The sequence below is a fragment of the Rhea pennata genome, chromosome Z (assembly GCF_028389875.1).
Source record: "Rhea pennata isolate bPtePen1 chromosome Z, bPtePen1.pri, whole genome shotgun sequence".
Taxonomy (NCBI): Eukaryota; Metazoa; Chordata; class Aves; order Rheiformes; family Rheidae; genus Rhea; species Rhea pennata.
Window position 1 is genome coordinate 60426153 of NC_084702.1, and position 17844 is coordinate 60443996.

Below are 17844 nucleotides of genomic sequence, written 5' to 3' on the forward strand. Positions count from 1 at the left end.
CAGCCCTAGGATAAAGTCCTTATAATCCCTTCTCATAAACAGGATTTTGTGAATAAACTTAACCTCTGTGTATGCTTTGTAAAGATAATTGATTCAGTCACGACAATAGCTCACATCTTATGCATTAATGGATCCTCTACAATACAGCTTTCATCATCATGTACAGACACTTTTATGATACCAATTCCTGCAGGTAAGACCCAGCTAGGTTTGACACCTAATTGATAGAGACACTTAAGAATATCATAAAACTATGTTTTTTTCAGACAAGGAAGAAAATCTTCATCACCTCCAAGCAAACGTGAGTGGAAGTATACAAAATATACAATATACTGTCTACTGAATACCTATAGAGCTTAACTCATAGTTCAACAAGTACCACAAGACTATTCCTAGTGCATCAGATGAAATAGATGAAATGAGTATCAAATAGCTGTTATCCAGAAGACATATAATACACCAAATGTCACCCCTCAACACAGTAAGAAAGTCTTCAAATACCACAAATACCAGTATCTCATCTTTATCTGCCCCTCTTCCAGTGTCCTGCACTTCCATTGACACTCAAACTCCTTTATCTCCTTTCCACTGCAACAGTCCAAAACTTGAACTCTGCTTTCTCTGCTCTACTGTTCATTACATAATTCCCCTTCTAAATAGGTATCTGTAGACATATTTTATTTTAGAGAATAGTCCGAGTGTCATGATTGTTCTGCCATACTGGTTGAACATTTTCTCTGAATAGCCTGTCCTTTTGATTGAGGCAAATTGTATCCAGGTACTTCTCTCAAAATATTGAAACATATCTAAATTTTAGAATCACATGTTAGATCTCCAAACAAACCATCAAGGACCACTACTCTATCTGCAAGGAAACAGAAGTTTACTTCAGTAGAAGCCTACAAACTTCACTTTTCCTGGACTTCAAAGAACACAGTGTAACAACTCATTCATATCTAAGCAATTAATTCTGTACTTTTTTTTTTTTAATCTGTTGTTAACAATTCTTTTCCACCATAATGAGCTGCAAGAATGGATTCAGTTAAAATTCTGTTAAATTAGGAGACAGCAGTAAATATTATCACCCAAAACATAGTATGTGTTCACTGTTAACAAGGCAAACCACAGACTGGGCTACTTTAGGAAGAACATGGCAAGTGGCTCAAGGAGTCTCACTGTTGTTTACTCAATACTAGGTGAGACTGCTTATAGAATACTGTGGCCAGTTTTGTCATCACCCCTCTCTCTTTCCTCTGAGAAGATGAGTCCAGAGCAGGGGTCTAAAGCAGATAACCTATCCCCCTCTGGTAAGGAGAAGGCTAAAAGATGATTTAGTAGTTACCTCATCAGTAGGAAATAAGTGCCAGTAGAATGGCTTCTTATTAATGGCAGAAGATAAACAAGTGGCAAAAGCCACAAAACGCAGCAACCTGAACATCAAGAAATACCCTTTCCACTAGGAGAGCAATGCATCACGGGAACAGAGAGGCTGTGCAACCTGAACCCTTGGGGATTCTCAGGACTTGACTAGACAAGCTACACCTGACCTAATCTGGTGGTGAGAACAGTCCTGCTTTGAACAACAGGCTAGAGTACATGTCTCTAGAAGTGCTTTCTGACAAAGCTTCTCTGACTCTGCACTTCACACACTTACCACAGACAGCAGAAGGACATGGGAACAATTAAAGCAAGAATGTAGTGAAAGTCACTAGCATAAAAAGAGCACCTTCTTACACAAGCTCAGAGCAGAGGCAGTGAAAAAGATTCAAAGCCAAAATGTTAAAAATTACAAAGAAACACAAAAATCCTGACCTAAATCTTCCCTATCGTTTGATCTTCCTGTGACACCATTTTGCTAACAAGTGACTAGTCTGTTCAGCTACCTTTCCGTTTACTTTTGGAAGAAATAAAATATATTCAAAAATGCATTTTCAGCTAGAAGTATTGTGGCTGAATGATTCACATGCTCGAGCCCTACTTTAGACACAAGCGAAAGGCTAAGCTTTCTTTGTCCAGATTAACTCAACTGAAAATGGTATCTGATTGTTCACACTAGTTGCTCCAAAGAATCACACATGACAGTTGCTCCATCACACTTGAGTTTGTACCTGATTCCAGTATATGCCTCAGTCTCACTAGCCAAAAAGTCTAGTCACACCTAGATTCCTACACCCTAAATAGCCACTATTCTCTATTATTTTTAAGTGGAAGACTTAATTAAGGTGAGTGTTTTAAGCATATTTCTTTTAAAGACAACTTGAAAAACAAAGTTTCCATTCTAAAAGGCCACAAGAACCACTTCTGGGTCCTCTTCTGAGTCAAAGGGTCTAATACAAGCGCTATCATTCCTTCTGATGCTCACATGACACATCACTAGTCCATTTAAGCGTTTTTATTATTTTAATTTTTATAACAAATTGGCATGCAACAGCTGAAATAGAAACTTCAGTTCCAGTCTGCCTTCATCCTCCGAAACAGGCTACCAGACATTTCAAAAGACAGTTAAAAACAGCTTCTGGTAATACAGTCTTAAAGTGTACTGTATGTAGGGTTTGGGTAACAGGAAACTTTCATGCATATGCTATGAAATGCATTTCTACATAACGGTACAATAAAGGATTAAGAGGGGAAAAAGCAGCCAATAAAGGACGACTAGCCATTAATTTAAGCTTCAAGAAGTCAAAACTCATACGGAACATAGTATTTATGAAGACTGAAGTTCTCATATATTAAGAATGCCAATTTGAAAGCCATGCCAAATGCACTGCAGACATCATCTGAGCTATTAAGCTAATGGAAGCGATATATGTAGTAGCATACATTGGAAGCAATGTCAGTATTATATGTAGGGCATGTTCTTACATAACACACGTTACTGTCTTCTAAGATAATGCAAAAAGAAGAAATAACTCACTGCTACTGCACTGAATTTGCCTTTGATTCTGGGAAGAAGTTGCTTTCCAGTAAGACCTCAGCTGCTGTTGTTCAAAACCCTGTAAGAAGAAATTAATCACTTTTAATGGAAGATCAATGCATGCTCTTCTCATTTCTGCAAAACACAAGTTCTATCACACTGTGCAGCTTAATGCCTCCCTTCTTCTGATGCCTTCCCACCAGTCTTATCCAGACTGAAAACTGTTTCAACAAGGAATAAGAAAATAGCTGCATGGAACATGCATGCAACAGCTCTTCCTTCCTTCTGCAGTCCAAGAAAATACTTCGATGTTACCGAACAATATAAAACAAAATGGTTATGGAGCATAATGGAGCTCCCTTATCCTTGGTGGCCTATGAAGTCAGCACAGGACAAAAATGCACAGAAGCAGAAAAGGGCCGTTTCCCCAGCGATGCACAGCACCGACCCTTCCGACCGGAATGCCAGCGATGACAGGAGGAGCCCGTGCAAGCAGGTTAACGGGCACCGGGAGGAGCAGCGCACAGCGCAGTCCAACTCTACAGCTCCTTCGCCCCCGACACAAAAAATCTGAGCAGCTCCTTCCTCCAGCCGACTGCCTAACCCAAGCCAAACCGCCTCCTTCCTTTCGCTGCCGCTCCCCGCGGCCTGCCGCCGCCCGCCCCGGGAGCCCGCCCGCCCGGGCCCGGCGCCCAGCGGCCCAGCGGCCCCGCGCCGCGCCCGCCGAGCCCCGCGGCAGCCCAGCCCGCCCCGCCCCGCCCCGCGGGGGCGACAGGTCGCAGCCGAGGCTCGGCGGCCCCGCGCGCTCCCCGGCCCGGCCCGGGCCGGGCCGGCCCCGCCGCCGCGGCTCGCCCGTCCCGGCGCAGGGCCGCCGCCGCCCTCGGGGGGGTGGGGGGCGGGGGCGGGGCGGGGCTCACCCACCGTTCGGCCCGCGGCGCCGCGCGCGGAGCGGGCCTGGCGCGCGCGACCCCCGCCTATTCCGAAGCTCGCGCCACGAGCTGGGACCAGCTGCTGCCGCTGCAGCACCCCGCCTCCCCCGGCGCGCCGCCGCTGACGTCATCGCCCCCGCGACACGCGACTAGCGCTCCCCGCGGCGCGTGCGGGCGCTCTCGGGGCCGTCGGGCAGCGGGCGAGCGAGCGCGGCGCGCCCTCCCGCGCGCAAGCGCCTGCCGCCTGGGCGGGGAAAGGGGCGGGGCTCCGGCGCGCGGCACCGCGTGACGCCGGCGGGCGGGGCGGGGCTGAGGTAGCGGCCGCGGGCGGGACGCTGGGGGCAGCTCTGACGTGTGAACGGTTGGCGGTAATGGCGGAGGGCGGAACGTGGGTTTCACACACGTGTTGCCTGGTTTGCCGAACTGCCGCAGCTGGACAGGGGAGAATGGTTTAAAGGAGCCATAGTACAAACGTGTCTTACACTTATGTAACAACTTACCCTGAATTTGAAAACATTTCAGGTGTCTAATGTTAAATAACTGGATTTTTTGATTGCTTTGGGGGTATAACAACCGCTGAAAAAGTACCTGATGAAATCTGTAAGGCAAACTCTGATAGCTGTACGTAGTACAACTGAAAAGGAGTTGGGGCTGCTGTGTGCAAGTGTAGCCCTGCCGGTCTTTCCCCTAGCTGTTTCAACTTCACCTTTTTCTTCCTTCATTTTTCCAGTATTCTACTCATCCACAGCTACCTGGCATGGATGTTGTTGTGGGTTATTTACCTTTATCTCCATGCTGCCCCCCTCACTGCTCTGGCTGGTTAGACATTGTTTTATTGTGCAGATAATTGGCTCCCCCTTCCTGTTTGGTGCATCAAATAATGTACATTAGCTAAAGCGTTCCTTATCACATTAGGCGCATGTATATTCCCATATGTAAGAGTAAAGGCAGTATGTAAGAGAAAGGGGGAAATGACTTACAGCAGCATTCACGCGTTCTCAAATACGTCGTAACTGGCTAACACTCTTCAAACGCCAATCCAAATGGTCACATGGACAAGTTAATAATGTTAAGTTGGCACTATTCTGTGTTGTATGCCAGGTGTTACAGGTGTACCAAGACACCTCAGTAACCTATCAAGAAAATGAAAATTATTCTGCTTGACCAGTAGACATCTTTATTTTTTGACTTTTCAAACAATTTGCAAAAACACAGAATTGAGCCTGACCGTTCATTGCTGGTGTCAATGCTGTGTGCCCAAGTACAAACCACCAGAGCAGTCCCTTTGGCAAAGTCAAACTTGGTAACCACTAAGGTAACCACTAAGAAATGTTGACATCGTACTGAAATTTGCCAGCAGACGCTAGCACAAGTAGAGCTATTGCAGATGCAGGTAGAGACTTGACTTTCCCAGTGGCATCACCCCACTCTGATTTCAGAGCAGCTGACAGTTCCAGTAAAATGACAAATGAACCCTGTCAGCTTCACTGGTCATTGATCGACAGCCATCAGGATTTGAGCCACTGATCAAATGTTAAAATATACCTACCTTTTAGGTGTATTTGAAGATTAGGTTAAATTTTAAGATTAGGCATATATTTATTATTAAGAGAAGCGGGAAAATAACTTGGAGCAAGAAAAACTGCTTTTCCTAATGGGTACTTCTGTCTGGAAAGCGACCTATAATGCTATTTTTTTTAAATTAACGTTTTGCTAAACTGTGCTGTTTCGATGACTACGTGGCTTGGCTCTTTCTAATGACTCGGTTGAAGAGTCTATTCTTGAGACAACTCGGGATAAAAGATACCTGATGCCTTGTGCTACCGTTTAGCCTTAAAGTTTCTTTTTTAACCTTGAAAGACAGCACAAGTGCAAAGTCCCATGCACTTCCGCAGGTGCAAGGCAGCCGGGATCAGGAGCGCTGGCAGGACGCGGCAGACCTGGCACAGAGGGGCCCCCACGCCCCGCAGGCCCAGCTGCCCCGGCCCCGGCCCCGGCCCGGGCCCCGGCCGCGCCCCTCCGTTCCCCGCGCAGCCGCAGCGAAGACGGCCCTGCCCCTTCTCGGGCCCTGCCCCTTCTCGGGCCCCGCCCCCCGTGACGCGCAATCCCGGCGCCAACGAGTCCCGCCGCGGTGCTCCCTGGGAGCTGTAGTCCCTGGGGCCTACGGCAGGAGGCGGCCGCACGCGTGGCGGCCGGGCGCTCGCCATGCCCAAAGCGCGGACGGAGAAGCGCTCGCGGCAGGAGCGCCGGGGCGGTACCGGCACCGGTGAGCGCGGGGCAGCTCCCGCCGCAGCGCCGGGCTGGGCCCTGCCGCGGGTCTCGGCTGCGGCGGCCCCGGGGCCGGTCTGCGGCCTGGCCCGCCGCCGGCGGGACCGAGGGCCCCGGGAGCGGAACATCCCGGCTGGGCACGGGCGGGTTTCCTGGAGTGGCTGCTAGAGACCCCTTACTTCTTTATGTGAAAGCTTCTTGCTAAGTTCCCGCTCGATGTATTTTCACTGTTAGTAACTGTACTGCTCCGGTTGTCCTTCACCGTAGGAATCCTCTTCAACACCGGAGCTGGCCAGCACATCTTGAAAAATCCCCTCATCGTGAACAGCATCATCGAGAAGGTCGGTGACTACTGCCCTGGTGACCTCACCTATAGCAGTAGTATGACTTTGAACTTTATTTTTTTTTAAAAAAAACAAATATTCCCATGTGGTCTAAAATAGTACTCAAGACTTTAACAAGGGCATAATTTTAAAAAATTACTATGTAGGATCACACATTTGTTTTAAATAATCTAAGTAGTCTTTGTCAGTTGTTGTTATATGACAGCTGACCTCAAGCTTTGAAAATAATATTGAGGCATTCAAAAGATTAATGTATAGGTAATGGGCAAAAGTCAGCTTCTTTGAGTGTATATATGCAATAGTTGCCAGCCTTAGAGGTGAGAACTTTATTGAGTGTGCTGCTAGGGAACCAGGTGAATGAATGAAATGTTTGACTGGTGAGCAGGTTTCTAGGATGTCAAGAGGACTTTGTACAGCAGCTTCGTGTACACCTGAACAGCGGTTTGAAATCTTTGGAAGACACACCTTAAGACATAATTCTTTCTGTTCCCTGAATAAGTGTCCTTGTGTATGGTTTTGAAGGGACCTTTATTATATACTATAGTTCCCACATCACTGCATTTTTAAAAATGAGACAGTTTGCTTATTTTTCTGTGTTCAGCCCAGGACACACTTGTTTTCACTATTTCCCTCACTTCCTTTTCTAAAAGGTATTTTTGCACCACTGTTAGCTGAATTTAGCCTTTTATTGAGTTGTGTGTATGTTTCATTTTAAAATTAAATGATTGCTTGGAATCAGTTCTGGAAAAAATGGTGAAATGCCATTTGTTCCCAGGCTGCCTTACGACGTACAGATGTCATTCTGGAAGTAGGCCCTGGAACTGGTAACCTGACAGTGAAAATGTTAGAGAAAGTGAAAAAGGTAAGTGTGATCTCCCCACTGCCCCTTCCCCAACTCAGCATATCCAAAACATTATGGCTTAGACTATAAGCAAACAGGAGGCTGTTCTGTGAACTGAGTCAAGGAAGCAGAATCACTTTATGTATTTTTTTTCTTGAAACTTGCATAATTCTAGGGAATGCCTGACCATATTCGTGTAAATAATGTAAGGTTTTGGCAAACTGTATTGCTATTATCTATTTACATGATAAGCCTTTCATGTTTTGTGATAGGAAAAAGTGCATAGCCTAACAAGAAATACGTAAGAATTATTTATTTTTTTTAGCAGTAGTTATCTACAGTTTCTTGCAACTGAAGTTATAATCCTGGTTAGGAGTTCATGTAGAAAATTGCAAATATATACTTTGTTTTCAGGTTATTGCTTGTGAAATTGACCCTAGACTCGTGGGTGAACTTCAGAAGAGAGTCCAGGGCACGTAAGTACCAACAGTGGAAATAGTGATTGCTTAAAGCGGCCCACTTGTTTTGGCCAAAACTTCAGCATCATGCCGACTGGAAGATAACCACTGTGTATTTTCCCCACAGGTGTCTGGCAAACAAACTGGAAATCAAAATTGGAGATGTGTTGAAAACAGACTTACCATTCTTTGATGCATGTGTAGCTAACTTGCCTTATCAGGTATGGACAAAACAATCTAAGCATGACATTTATTTTATTTTTAATGATAATTGCTCAGAAGGCATACTAATGATATTATTCTTTTCCTTAGATTTCTTCACCCTTTGTTTTCAAGTTGTTGCTTCATAGACCTTTCTTCAGGTATATGGAAGAATAGATCTTTCTAACTGAAAATTCCAAATCAGGTTATTTACTTCATAAGTTATCTCCTCTGTGGATCAGATCCACACCAAAAGCTTTCTATAATATTAAGTTGCCAACATCTGGAAATTAGTTTATTGAAGTATTAAGCATGAGAAATTCAGTCTTGGCATTAGTGAGTCCAACTGATGACAACAGGATTTGCATCTCTTCACACTATAACTAATTGTTATTCTGGAGATAAACAGGGCATCTAGCATTTCAAATGCCTTCCTACCTTAGGAAGTAAGGGCGGTGAAATTGAAGCTAGGATAGTTTGTATTGTCTGATCATTTTAAAAATATAATTGGCCAGGTACTTCTGTATGTAGTTCAGTATGTCAGCAGTTCTTGATTTCTCTCACTGACTTCCTAATTTTACTGATAGTACTGAGGTGATTAAGGCAGAGTGTGCATGTATATCAGACTTCTATTCCTCTAAGTGTTGAGGGGAAAGCTGCATTTAATTGGCTTTTGATTTAAAAGCTGAGAAGACATAGAATTCATTTGCTCATTTCTGTAATTCTCAGGTGTGCAATACTTATGTTTCAACGGGAATTTGCACTTCGTTTGGTTGCAAAACCAGGGACTAAACTATACTGTAGACTCTCTATTAATACTCAGTTATTAGCTCGTGTGGACCATCTGATGAAGGTATGTCATTCTGCATTAGCACTTAGAGAATGTTGTGGTGTTTGTTAAGAATGTGAGGATGTGCTGCTAACTTATACAGCTGCCTAACTTCTCCTGATTAACAGGTTGGAAAGAACAACTTCAGGCCCCCTCCTAAAGTTGAATCCAGTGTTGTCAGAATAGAGCCAAAGAACCCACCACCACCTATCAACTTTCAGGTGATCACCATATATTCTAATAACCATATCTAGTAACATAGCAGTAGTAGTAGTTAATTTTTCATTTCATTTCTTAGGCAGGCTGTCTTCACAGTAGTTTACTCAGTACCAGCAATCCATTGACATTTACAGAATTCCAAAATACTTATCCCCATTTCATCAGGTTTGCTTTAGGACACAGCTGATAATGGCACATTCTTCAGGTAAAGGTGCAGCTTTTCTTTGAACACTTCAAAGGTACCATCTCCATGTCAACTGGAGAGTTACTAGTAATAATATCTTTTCCATCCTATCCTATCTGAAAGAGACTGCTCTAGCTGATGATGTGATTGTTGCTTATGAGCAAAAGAGTGTCTATAAGAACTCTTACCTTCAGATGATTGTGTACAGTCTTAGAAGACAGATGTTACATGATAGTTTTCTTAACTTTAAAATGATTTGATCTTCAAGACCATTTCAGCCTAGCCCAAATTCAGTCAGATTTTCTTGAACTACCTGTCCTCAGCACATACGATCTGTCCAATAGTGCTCATCCACAAAAAAAAGAGCATTTCAAAAGTCTTTGTGGGTGATGTATTTTCTCCTCTACTTAGATTGCTGGGCATAAGACAGCGCTGCCTTCTTATTGGTTAGAAAGGTGTTTTCCTAAAAAGATTATTTTCTTCATGTTACTGTTGTGAGATTGTCAGTAGTGTTTTTTCTGAACTTTTTGTAGGAGCCATGTACTCCTTTCAGTAAATAGTGCGTGCTTTTTAATTTCAGGAATGGGATGGTCTGGTAAGGATAGCCTTTGTTAGGAAAAACAAGACACTCTCTGCAGCATTCAAGTAAGTAAATTCTGTTAGAGGCCAGCTTTTCAAAGTTTTGGAGTCTGTCTAGTTAACCATTTCTTTTTTTTGAAAATGCCTTGTAGTGTTATATTGTTCTGAAATGAGTTCTGTTCATAGAGGTTTGTAATGCAGATGCTGGAACAGCCTGAGATAAATAATAACAAAGAACTTATGCTGGTGTTAGAAACTCTTCTAAAGTGAAACCTTTAGAAGAAAACTCTTCATACGAGGCAGCTGTTTCAAATTAACAGCTCTATAACTCAATACAGTTTCTTCTTAGAGTGAGGACTAACAACCACTCAAGTCAAAAGAAATAATTAAAAATCAGTTTTCATTCTAGACTTGCATTTCTTTCAGATCAAGTGCTGTAGAGCAGTTGTTGGATCATAATTACCGAATTCATTGTTCCTTACATAATACAGTAAGTGCCTTTTTAATGTATTAAATTCTATTTCTGTGCAGTGTGACCCAAACACTAATATTTGTAAGAGTGAAAAATCAGCATGGCTTAAAATGTTAAGGCTTTTCCAGAAGAGCTGGGGTAGGGATGAATTTAACTCTGTTCTTTGAAGAAAAATCTAAGTGTTTCTAAAATATGGTGCAAAAAATAAAAACTGAGGATATTGTTAATGCATTCTTTGGCCACACTGTTGGCAATTCATTTACAGTGAATGAGTTGAGGTATAAAAGTCCAGGCATAAGTATAATACTTAAAGGAAAAAAAGAGAACTTATTAGATCACTTGAAACAAAAACTCTTCTAAAAGCAGGAAAAGAATTGACTAAATTTAAACTAATTTTAACCTTTTTATATGCTATGAATAAAAAACTAATTTGTATCTTATCTTCTATTGACAGGAAATACCAGAAAATTTCAAAATTGCAGAGAAAATACAGACAGTCTTAAAAAATACAGGTTACTCTGAAAAACGAGCCCGTTCTATGGATATAGATGACTTTATTAGGTAAATCTGTTTTCTCTCTGCCTTCCTTTTAAGCTTTTTCAAGTTCTATCTGCATCTGTATCTATCAGAGCAGATTTTTCCTGTGTTAGGTAGTAATAGTACTATACTTCCTGCTCTCTGAATACCACATATTTTTTGCTTCTAGTCCTGAACACAAAGGAAAACTTATATCCTCTATGTAAACCTTATCTGTATTTTAACTGCTTAGTCTGGAGAAGCAACTAGCTTAACATCCCTATTTTTATGATTTATGTACACACCTACATCATCTCTAAAAATGAGTTTAATACCAAAACTGGTTATTATAAATTTCTCTGACTTGCACAGCCCTTCCCTTTCTGTCTGTCTTGAGAATCAGGCCTTAACCTACAGTATAATTTGGAAATGTTAGGTGTGTAATTAACTACTGTATTCTGGTCTTCCTTCTGGTCAGTTAATTTAATTGGCAATAGCAATTGTATTCTAATTCAAGATAAAATTCCTAGCTGTTCCTCTGTGCTACTGTTCTTTCAAGAAATGTAGTAAACTTGGTAGGATACAGTATTATAATTGCATTAGAAATGTATCTGCATTTTTAAACTGTACAACTTGCTAATAATCTCTGATATAAGCTTTGTAACAATTCTTCATAGCAGCTGAACAGCAACAATAGATTTTTATGACTGCTTGTTTTCTTTGTCCTAGGTTCTTTTACCAGAGTGGCTTGGAAATGATTTTATCTGAAGTCTAGATCAGTAGAAACTGTAACATGAATTTTTCTTTTTTTTTTTTTCTCCAGACTACTGCATGGCTTCAATTCAGAAGGCATCCATTTCTCATAGGTTCTCTCAGAAGAATGAAAGATACTCCATATTTTGTCATTAAGTCTTACTGAAGCCAGAGTGACTGCAGTGGGACAATATCTCTTTGCAAAAGCAACATGCAGAATATGGCATGCATATTCTGAGTCTTTTTAAGAACATTACATTCAATTTTATTACAGATAACAGGAAGAAGCTGCTGCTCTGTATTTTAAGAGTGTTAAATTCTTTCAGGACCAAAGTGGGGTGTTGGACTTCCATGTGACTGCATATTTTTAAATATATCCTACTGACACGTTGGTCGATGCTGTCGTAACTGAGATTTGTGTTCTCTGTTCATGGACTTACATCTCTGGATATTCTTGCAGTATTCACAGTACAACTCTGACTTCTCATTTGAGCAAAAAAACCCCAGATTTATAGCCATTTAATTTGTTTGTTTTTAAGTATACTTAAACAGTTTCTTTTTATTTGAAATGCTTGTCTTTTCCATTTGTGCTTTGATAGGTACAAGCAATCCAAGTCTTTTTAGAAACCTGCTTCCTGCTTCTCTTGCAGAAATCTCAGTATGTTTTTCAGAAACAAAGGGTATCTTCTGGGCTTAGTTTTGGTTACAAAAATGTTACTGAGGTTACCTAAAATTACCACTGTCCAACTTCTTTAGCCTTTCCTCACTGCCATCAACCTGTTCTAGGAAACAGCAGTAAAGTACCAGGTGATCAGCACTCATAGGCAAGGACAGAAGTTTTCTTGTCAAAAAAAAAAAAAAAAAATGGGGGGGGGGCAGCTTGAATTGATAATTGAGAAATCTACTTTGCTGTTCAAGACAATGGGGAGTTTCAGCATAGATCAGAGCTTTTAATGGACTTCAACGCAGTGCATTCCTGTGTTTGATTGAAAACACTCGCTGAAGTATCTCAATATAGTTTGAACTATATCTTTGTTACCAAGGTAACGGGAAAGTTTACCTAAGGAAGATTGTATTAACTCTGTATAACAGCCATTTAAAAAAAAATCCACTTTGTTCTATCTTAGGATTCAGAAAAAGATTAACTCTGTGCCATGATGCCAGGGTGAAGGCATGACTCTGTACTAATGAACATGACATTTGTTTTATATATGGCATATGTCCTTCAATAAATACAATAGCATATAGAGAAAAGGCATGAGATTAGCAAAAATCTTCTCCAAAATTAATTTCATTTTTTTCAAGTCTAACCAGTGATGCAAGGAAACATTCACACTTGAGTCACTGATTCAGGAGCATCTCCTTGAATTTGCAGACATCCTGAAACCGTGGCTTGGAAAACTGAAATGCTCATTTAATTTATAATGTCATGATTCTAGTGCTACTTCCCTGCATACAGAATACATTTATGAATGATGATAAGTAAGCACAGAAATATGCCAAGACCAATATAGAAGAAACACATGGTAGAGATCTGGGTCACACTTCTCAAAATACTTTCAAATGCTTTTACAGGATCAAAAACAAATGCTCTTCTGTGTCCAATTCAAGTAATACCAGTCCATCATAGCAATGGGCTGCAGGACATGAAGTGCCACAAAGAGCCACGTTACTTTCGTATCTAAATTCTCACTGTTTCAGTATTGGTGTTGAGCTCATCTTTATAGCACAGGCCTGTAACACAGCCTGTTTCTTAACATCCCTCCTGCTAGAGGCACAGTTTTATATCTGCTGCTTGACAGGACTAGATAGATTATTTAAAAAGCTTAGTAAAAAGCTCCTGAACTCTTAACTGCCTCTCTTCCTTTGGAGGATTTAAAAAGTAACTGTACTATCTACAGTTACTACGGTCAGCAAAATGCTTCAGGGAACTTCTTCCTAAATTACAAGCTTGCACAGAATGGTCATTTCCAAAAGTAAATAATCATTCTGAAATCAGAGGCCTTTGAAATATTTTGTAAAATGTAACTCAGACATGTTTACAAACTCTTAAAACCCTTCCCAAAGCAAAATATAACTTGCATAGAAGTAAATTCCCATCTGTAATTCATTTTAATAGCTTAATTTATTAAACACATTGTGTAAAATCTACATGGTTGTTTCAGTTTTCATGTTTACACATAAGAGGTTTTTTGCTTTTTTTTTTAAACCATGATGTGACAAAAGCTTCCCATAGCCTACCTTCCTATGGGAGATACAAACATTAAACACTACGAGAATTCCTGGCTCATTTAACTCTCTTTTCACTGCCTTCCCTTAATTTCCCTTCAGCCCTGGCACAAACAGGCTTATATTCCAAAAGTGCTTTTTAAAAAGTTCCAAGGGAAAGTCTGCTGATACAAACTCCTGGAAACAGGGAGAACTCCTAGAGAGGTCTACAATTCTTCATTTGACAAGAAGTTCTTACAGGAAAGGTCAATCTTTCGGGGATACAGACTTGCAAAAAATGAGTGCCACCACCTAAAAAGTGCCAACACACATGGCACCATTTGTGAGAATTCGGGTACTTCTGGGATTTCTATTAACACTAGGTAGAAGTACTGTGCAAATCCTCAAATAATGTAATTTCACCTCACTTTTTAGCTGCTGGCACTGCACAAAAGGAAAAATAGGTATTAGCTACTTTCTTTAAAGCAACAGAACTACTCAACTACCTGCAAACTACAGTTAATGTACATGTAAGTCTGTCATGCATCAAAAGCCAAATTTTAACAGTATGTAAAAGGGTACTATGGATTTCTTTAGCAGGATCCCTGAACTCTGACAGTTATCCTAACTGTATGTAGAGGTCAGACTGCACCTTTATTCTGACAGCATTATCACACTATACCACATATTGTATATCTGCATTACCCTAAGATACAACTCTCTTCAGTACTTTAACATTACCTTTTATTATACATCAACTAATTTATATTTTTTTTTCTTTTTTTTCTTTTTCTTTTTTTTTTTTTTTTACAGAGAAAATGTTAGAATTATATAGCCACTCTTTATGGTATTCAAATAAATCTAGATTCCAGATTTTTACAAGGAGGATGGAATGTCCAGCTGTTTGTCCACTGTAACAGCTCTTGCAGTTCCTGTTCAAATGATATGGCACATCCTGTGAAATGAACTAGCCACCAAAAAAAAAAAAAAGTCTCAAAACACATTAAAAATGTACACACACTAAGAGTAATTTACATTGACAAATAAGGAATGTTGTTTATTAAGGCTGTGCTTCATAAAAGAGGATGTTTAGGGTTAAGTAGCCTTCATCAAGGCACAGAATGGGAAAAGGTGAGCACAGCCATCTGTAGAAGAGAAGTTATGTACAACCACTAGTGAGGTGTGCATGCACGCAAACACAATTTAAAACTGCACAGCTGGTTTTGTAGCAAAACTGAACATAGTTAAAAGGAAATACTGTGACATTTTTAATGGCCACAGTTTTACTTCATTATTAAAAACATGGCAAATATTTCCAAAACATAAAATTCACAATTTGAATAAATGAAATATTTTAAACAAAGTGCTTCACAGATCTGAACCCTGCATGGTTGTGCTGTCTGGTCTAGAAGCATTTTGTAGACATCATAGGAGCATTTCACACAAAACTGAAAATGTCATTCAGGTGAATAAGAAACAGGACATTTCCACAGACATTTCTAAAGTTTTTACACTTTCAAGTAGTTGAGTTCTTACAGCCACTGGGTTTTGTAACAAATGTGTGCTACAGCAGTTTCGTGGATTCCTTTAGCAGCAAAAGCCCATTTCAAAGGGCACGTGGTCTTTTCGGATTGATCTGTTTACTGGCCTGTTCCTCCTCTTGTAGAGCTGCCCGGAAAGATTTCACTTTATCTTTAATGAAAAAAAAAAAAAAAAAAAAAGGAAAAGAGAGAATGAGTATTGATGTGCTTGTGCTCAACACAGATCTTGCAACCAAGCATTGATGTTCCACATTCCTGCCCTAATGCACAACAAAGAACACTCTGCTACCAAAAAAACAACAACAACAACAAAAAAAAAAAAAAAAAAACGCTGAGGCTACAAACTACAAGAGGATTGAGATAGGCTTAAATTCAATACTCACCATACAAACAAGTTGCTTAGCAACTCAGTCCCTTCCTAGATGCTTCTCCTGTCTCTAGGCAGGACAGATTTAGAAACTGCACAGTTGTATTCTCAGCATGTAACCTGCTCACATTTACATTCTGCTTCTAACTTACAGATTACACAGCATACTTCCATCTCCTTCTCAGCAGCTTCCAAACCACCCTTAAAGCATCCAAAATAGTATTTAGGTGTACAATCTGTCACTCCTGTACATTCTAAAACCCAGCTGAGTAGATTCTATTCTCCTATATTTTACCGTTAATGTAGAAAAGCATTCATATAAAATAAATATATATTATTATTATATAAATATATATATATATAAAAATATATAAATATATATATTATTATACATTTTATATATATATATAAAATATAATAAATAAAATTTTAAGATATTCACCATAAATAGATAAACATTCCTAAGATAAGAATTGGCAAAACCTGAGAAAGGGAGTATGGCATTCTTTCACATTTCTATTCCTCTCCTTCCTATTCCGCTGTAATAGGCTCAAGAATGGGAACAGCAAAACCAAAATTAAACTGTAAAGGAATCAGTCCCAAAATGACAGGAATCAAAGCTGAAACATTCAGTAACTGTTATGTGCCCTGAACAGAACATAAATGCTGCTGTGCAAAAAAATTGTTGACTTAAAGTTCTTCTCTCCTGTAAAGCTATGTATGTATCACACCGACTGTAAAGAAGCAAGGTTCTCCTAAACAGCCTTCACCTCCAGTACCCCTTTTAAAAAGCAGTATCTAATAATTTATAAATACCAAGGAGTCAAACTGGTGTTTTGCCACTGCTGGTGTCTCAAATGGTCTTACTGTGAAGTGGAAGCCATCATCTAGTTCATAAAAAGCAACGTACCTCCAATTCTTTGCTAAAGTATACAGTGGCCAATATACACTTACAGTGTAAGCAAGCCACATCTGATTTATTTGAAGTATTCTTCTAACTTACAACAAATACTTCAACTGAATATAATCTAAAATTTTATCTTTTAAGGTGCTTTCTAACATGGTTCCAACAACAACAAAAAACTAAATCCACAACCCCTTCAGTTTTCACCAATGTAGTATGCATGCTACAATCCAAGGAGATACAGAATGTAAAATCAGAAGGAAGACTACATATAGTCCCATTCATCTGAATGAAGTACCAAGCCGACATCCTGAAGGGTCAACTCTGGGCACTAAAAATTATCTGTGATTTGTTTTCAGCAAAGAGAGGTAGACAAAATGCCGGAAGGAAGGCTGATGAAGAAAAAGGCAGGCTAATAATCAAGCTATTAAGGACTTGATACAGACTGAAAAATGACAACACCCTCCCTGCCACATTAGAGAGTGCAACACAGCAGGAACTGGGTGTTCCTACTACCTGTTCCTCGCTGCTTCATTTTGTCTTTTTTCTTGTACCTTTGCCCCCTTTTTTTCTTTTTTCTACAGTCCTTTTGTATTTTTTTCCCATCTTTTATTGTTTTGTAACAAAGAAAAAGAAATCTGCAGGATCAAGTTTGTACTTCCTAGAGATACAGCAGAGGCCTTCCCTTTAAACAAGGATGAACTGAACAAACATGTGAACTTGCTTGCAGGCAGCAGAGCAACTGCTCCTTCCATAGGACATTACAGGACAGCCTAAGGGAAACATAACCATACTCTTTTGCTAATAACGCACACAGAAGTGATTAAAATCAGTCTACCTCGAAGTTCGGTCAGAATATCAATTTTTTGCTCAAGAATTGCTTCAAGTTGGGTAGCATAAGAATCCACATCATAGTCTACTTCTTCTGTCATCTCAAGAAGAGCTTTTTCATCTTCAAGCCATCTAATAGATTCCTAGACAAATGGTAAAGAAACAATTAAATACACTGACAAAGATATAAATTTCAAAACAAATAGCTAAATTACTCCGTAAAATGAATCCTTGTTATAATTTCAGCACACTTGTATGTTTTCTATATAAAAGTATTCAGCATACTTTTATGTTCTCTACATAGTTTCTTCATTCCAATGGCCATATCAGCCACAGGTTAACCTTAGCTATCCCAGTTCTCTTCAAATTTAGAATATTAGGTAAGATTTAGAACATTGGATGTGAGACTAGGAAACCCAGAGAACAGAACTCTATGTCACTGCTATGCCCTGTTAGGCAGGTACCAAACTCTGAAACCAAGTTTCA

At 40.2% G+C, this 17844-nt stretch overlaps 3 protein-coding genes across 8 annotated transcripts in view; 1 reads left to right on the forward strand and 2 right to left on the reverse strand.

Moving 5' to 3' along the window:
* The window catches only part of IPO11 (importin 11), a 100334-nt gene extending 96389 nt beyond the window's left edge, over positions 1 to 3945 (reverse strand). For both annotated transcript variants that reach the window (XM_062599605.1, XM_062599606.1), the window contains exons 1-2: positions 3836 to 3945; positions 2915 to 2993 (exon numbers count right to left, since the gene is read on the reverse strand). The gene's annotated coding sequence lies outside the window, so the exon portion shown is untranslated. The remainder of the gene's footprint in view (positions 1 to 2914; positions 2994 to 3835) is intronic.
* A 2060-nt stretch (positions 3946 to 6005) lies between these two features.
* DIMT1 (DIM1 rRNA methyltransferase and ribosome maturation factor) lies at positions 6006 to 11919 on the forward strand. 3 transcript variants are annotated; one of them, XM_062598953.1, is made up of 12 exons: positions 6006 to 6109; positions 6379 to 6452; positions 7231 to 7317; positions 7711 to 7772; positions 7882 to 7975; positions 8067 to 8116; positions 8685 to 8808; positions 8913 to 9005; positions 9768 to 9832; positions 10193 to 10256; positions 10693 to 10799; positions 11578 to 11919. In XM_062598953.1, the coding sequence occupies exons 1-12, from the start codon at positions 6049 to 6051 to the stop codon at positions 11618 to 11620; spliced, it is 924 nt and encodes a 307-aa protein (XP_062454937.1). In that variant the 5' UTR covers positions 6006 to 6048; the 3' UTR covers positions 11621 to 11919. The 3 variants fall into 3 exon arrangements, with proteins under 3 accessions (XP_062454937.1, XP_062454939.1, XP_062454938.1); XM_062598954.1 differs by lacking the exon at positions 6006 to 6109 and having other exon boundaries at positions 6433 to 6492; XM_062598955.1 differs by lacking the exons at positions 6006 to 6109; positions 7231 to 7317; positions 7711 to 7772; positions 8067 to 8116 and having other exon boundaries at positions 6385 to 6452.
* Positions 11920 to 12898: 979 nt separating this feature from the next.
* KIF2A (kinesin family member 2A) overlaps positions 12899 to 17844 on the reverse strand; it is a 58798-nt gene continuing 53852 nt past the window's right edge. For all 3 annotated transcript variants that reach the window (XM_062598950.1, XM_062598949.1, XM_062598951.1), the window contains exons 19-20: positions 17366 to 17501; positions 12899 to 15407 (exon numbers count right to left, since the gene is read on the reverse strand). In XM_062598950.1, coding sequence (XP_062454934.1) covers positions 15322 to 15407; positions 17366 to 17501 — 222 coding nt within the window. In that variant the 3' untranslated portion in view covers positions 12899 to 15321. The remainder of the gene's footprint in view (positions 15408 to 17365; positions 17502 to 17844) is intronic.

Coding starts and splice junctions, on each gene's coding strand:
- DIMT1 (XM_062598953.1), top strand. CDS start 6,049: ATGCCCAAAGCGCGGACGGAGAAGCGCTCGCGGCAGGAGCGCCGGGGC. Junction 6,110..6,378: donor CCGGGGCGGTACCGGCACCG/GTGAGCGCGGGG, acceptor CCTTCACCGTAG/GAATCCTCTTCAACACCGGA. Junction 7,773..7,881: donor CAGAAGAGAGTCCAGGGCAC/GTAAGTACCAAC, acceptor TTTTCCCCACAG/GTGTCTGGCAAACAAACTGG.